This window comes from Dermacentor silvarum, chromosome 10 (genome assembly GCF_013339745.2).
Source record: "Dermacentor silvarum isolate Dsil-2018 chromosome 10, BIME_Dsil_1.4, whole genome shotgun sequence".
In the NCBI taxonomy this organism is placed as follows: domain Eukaryota; kingdom Metazoa; phylum Arthropoda; class Arachnida; order Ixodida; family Ixodidae; genus Dermacentor; species Dermacentor silvarum.
This window is the reverse complement of record NC_051163.1, coordinates 11,847,492-11,851,311: the sequence shown is the minus strand read 5'-3', so window position 1 is coordinate 11,851,311 and position 3,820 is coordinate 11,847,492. Positions and strand designations below refer to the sequence as shown.

Here is a 3,820-nt window from a genome sequence, read left to right as displayed (position 1 = left end):
TACAATCGATGAATATTGCAGTTTAGGTTGGCTGATGTCAATAATGAACTGTTAACCAAGTGTCAGGGGGAGCCTGTTTTAATTTATATCTGAGCAAGCAACGTTTGCCGTGAGGCGACTTATGTTGGAAGCGTGTGCGTTCCAGCAAAGGTTATTTTTACCATCATTCCCAAGCTGACGGAACCGCCATGCTTGTCGCTTTCATAGACACTAACGTACGAGTTCCTTCTAGTAATTTTTATCAACAGTTACATGCTCGCAGGGAGACCCCCCCGCCCATCAAACTCATAACTGCTTACCGCGGTAAAAAGCTTTAACAAACTTTTTTTCAAATGTAGTGAAAATTCACGCAGACAAACCGCAACTTCACAAATAGTGTTTTCTTTCTTCCAGCGCAGTTTGCCTGGAACACCACAAAACTTTCAAGACAGTTAGGAAAGAGTCATTGACTGCTCATACACAGGTGAAAGTTTGGTTTATGAGTCAATGTTTTGTTCTTTTTGGTAAGCTACAGAGGTTAGATAAACGACCTTTGGTCCGGAAGTGCGATGTAAGTTTTCTCTGCAGGCAACTCAACAAAACGCACACACATACAAACAGGTCAGCGCACGCGCACTTAAAGCCACGCTCGTAACCAGTGTCTTAGGCAGCGAAGGCTTTCACAAGCTCTGAATCATGGTCTCTGTGCCACGATGTATAATGCTTTCGCTGTTCAACGGCAAGCGTGAACGCTTCCGACAAGAGCCGGTTGTTTGTCGTAGTCGCCAGGGCGGCAGTGAGCAGGCTGACTTCGTGCGTTGTTTTGGCATTTCGGGACACCATTCCGAACAGCGCGTCGCGAACGTTTTTATCGATGCTAGCAGTGTTGTTCTTCCCTGTCTCTTGCCACTTGGAAAGAAGGAACTCCATCATCACCTCGCTGGACGTCTTGGAAGCCGCGACATTGTGCATCACGAAGGTACGGTGGTCCTTGAGCAGGGATGATACCGTTGTCTCATTGAGAAGCTTCCATAATCGGTGGCGATCCGGTGTGCAACTAAGCCCGTGAAGCACGGCGTCCAGCGGAACGGCCGAGTGTTCCAGGCTGGCCGCGGAGAACAGCTTGGACCACAGCATGTCCCACAGTTCCACAGAGCCATGCAATATCGCGGCACACAGAAGCTTCCCATCTGGCAACGGAGCTCCAATGACCGTCTTCCTCTGGCCGGTCATATAACCATTGAGTACATCTCGCGCCAGCAGAAGACATTGTGGTTCCGCGTACCAGCAGGCTCGTTCCATGATCTGCCTCTGAAATGCTTTAGAATATACACTGTTCTTGCCCTTCATAATGTCACCAACCACGTCTTCGAGCAGTCTGTGGTTGTAAGAGCGCCACGAATCCTCGAACTCGCTTTGAAGAAGCATTGTGTCCAGGTATGAAGCAATGTCCCCATATGCTGCCCACACGTTTTGGTCCTTCTCGTTTTTCACGTGCAAAGCGGCAGCGAAGAAGTTGGCATATGGCGTCACTCCCGCATCAGCTAGCTTGAAGATGTCGTCTAGAAGGCGGAGTTTTGTGCCAGAATCGAACAGTGTAGCGTTATGAAGCGCCTTGATGATCGAAGTCCACTCAGCTTGTTCGTAATTGACCCTGTAGTATCCGAGGCCTTTTTTGTTAAAGAGGACAATGTCGTCATCTATAGCATTCAAGAAGAAGTTTAGTTCTGACTGGAGCAACCACAGCCTACCTTCGATGACTTCACCCGTGCGTTTGTAAACGACGTAGTGCAGCGGCAGCTGCCATGACTGGTTGAAACACTTGACGCCGCCGTAGCACACTGACACTTGTGACAGTCTCTTGAAACCAGGTCGGTGAGTATACTTCTTAACTGTGACTAGGGGATATCCGATGTTGTTAATCCACGTCTCCATCTTGTCAGCGACATCCGACGAACCATTTTGCAGCCGGAAGGCGAGCAGCAGGTCCTTCACACTTGCTGCTCTGTAGCGAGTTCTATTGAGAAAGGCGGCAACTGATTTGACGAAGTCCACAGTAGTTAAGCTTTGGAAAACGACGTCCATGATCATTTCTGACCTCGACAAGAGCGGATGATCGCAAATTCCAGGCAGCCACCTGCGAGGCCTCGATAGTCTCTTTTTCATGTCCTCTGCGCGCAACACATCGGCGACCCTTCTGGCGAAATGACTGTCGGACACTTTAGCCTGAAAGATGTCACGAAGCAGCATTCGTTGGAAGACGAAAGCGAGTCCTTCGAAAAGCCAGACGTCGTCCCATTGCCGCGATGAGACGAGATTTCCAAACCACTGGTGCGCAACGACATGGGCGAGCTTCGTGAGGATAGACTCTCGCCTCTGCGTGTTCAGGGACTCTTCGTCGTAGGCTACGGTGGACGCGCCGAGAATTACCAGTCCCCAGTTTGGAGAGACGCTTTCCTTTGCATCGGGAATGGCGATAATGTTCACCTTTCGAAACGGCAAAGGCACATTCAGCAACTGACCCATGTAGCCAAACATCTTGACGAAGGACTTGAGAGCCATGTCAAGGTAAGGCAAGTCATAACGAATGGCGAACAACTTCGAGTAACCGTCATTTATCATTTCAAGCCCTGTGAACACAGCGAAGACAAGCTGGGACGGCGTGATGGGCACCGACATTTCAAAGCAATCCATACGTTCGTTTCCCGCCAATATTGTGGTGTTCTTCAAGTCCCAAGTAGACAAGGCCTCGAAGTCCTTGTCGCGCACGAGAGTCAAGTTGAAAGTGGCCTTCAGCGCCGGGTCATCGAAGCAAGGAAAGGCGTACCTGGCGTTTCCGTTCCATAGATGGGCTGTCAATATCTTGGTCATCTTCCCACCTTGTCCCGTGTAGCTTTTCACTAAAAGACCCGCGTTCTCGGCACGATAAGTCCCGGTGAAAGAGGCTGTGAGGTTGTATACAGTGCCTTGGACCAGTTCGAAACCCAGATCAAACACAACCGTGTCGACGAGATCGGGCTGCGATGAGCGCTGATTGATAACCACATTGCTAATCTTCTGATTGCCGGAGTACGTGCTGATGTTGGCTTCTTGAACGGTGACGTTGACGGCATGGGCTGTGATTGTTGTGGAGCCTTTCTCGACGCAGTCAATAACCACGTTCACTCTACCCCGGTACGTGCCTCCCACCTCGATATTGCTGACGTTGAGGTCTAAATCATAGTGCACGGGTATGACGTTTCCTGGGAGCGCGGCACGTTGTTCGGTTTGCGAAGATACGCTGCCCTGCGCTACTCTGGGGTCAACACCAGGCGCCGACAGCTGCCTCGCCGCTTGAGTGGCATTCTTGGCTTTAGATCGGTTCGGCACGGCGAAGAAAGACATGAGCAAGACGAAGCTGACCAGGCAGGCGAACAACACAAAGTTCCGCACCTCATGGTCGGCACTGTTGGTAGAAGACTGCGTAGCGCTCGATAATCCGAAGGGGAGCCAGTCGAGAAATCGGCGGCGTGGTGTTTCGGGTGGTCGCGGCGGCTCCTGTAGGAGGCCTTCAAGCAGCGTCTGGCTGTGGCTCTGCCCTTGCATTGCATTTCATGTCGTCTTTCTCTTCTCTCATCCTGCGGCTGTTCTTTCCCGAGTTTCTGTTATCTTAACCACGAAGTGATTTGTTTTGAAACGTTGTTACAAAATTTCAAAGCGTGAATTGTTTAACGGGATAAAGGTTGGTGACGTCAAGCCCGTAAAAGTGTTGCGAGCTCGAAGTGCCGCAGTTGAATGTCCCCGAGAATGATGTTCCACGCCCCCATCTGGTGGAACACGAAGTTGTCTAAATTCTTCTTTT

General features: G+C 50.5%; 1 protein-coding gene across 1 annotated transcript; it reads right to left on the bottom strand.

Annotated features, from left to right (window-relative positions):
* Positions 1-423: 423 nt before the first annotated feature.
* Positions 424-3,564, bottom strand: LOC119466616 (aminopeptidase Q). Its single transcript, XM_037727135.2, has one exon. The coding sequence runs from the start codon at positions 3,562-3,564 to the stop codon at positions 643-645; it is 2,922 nt and encodes a 973-aa protein (XP_037583063.2). The 3' UTR covers positions 424-642.
* Between the last annotated feature and the right edge of the window lie 256 nt (positions 3,565-3,820).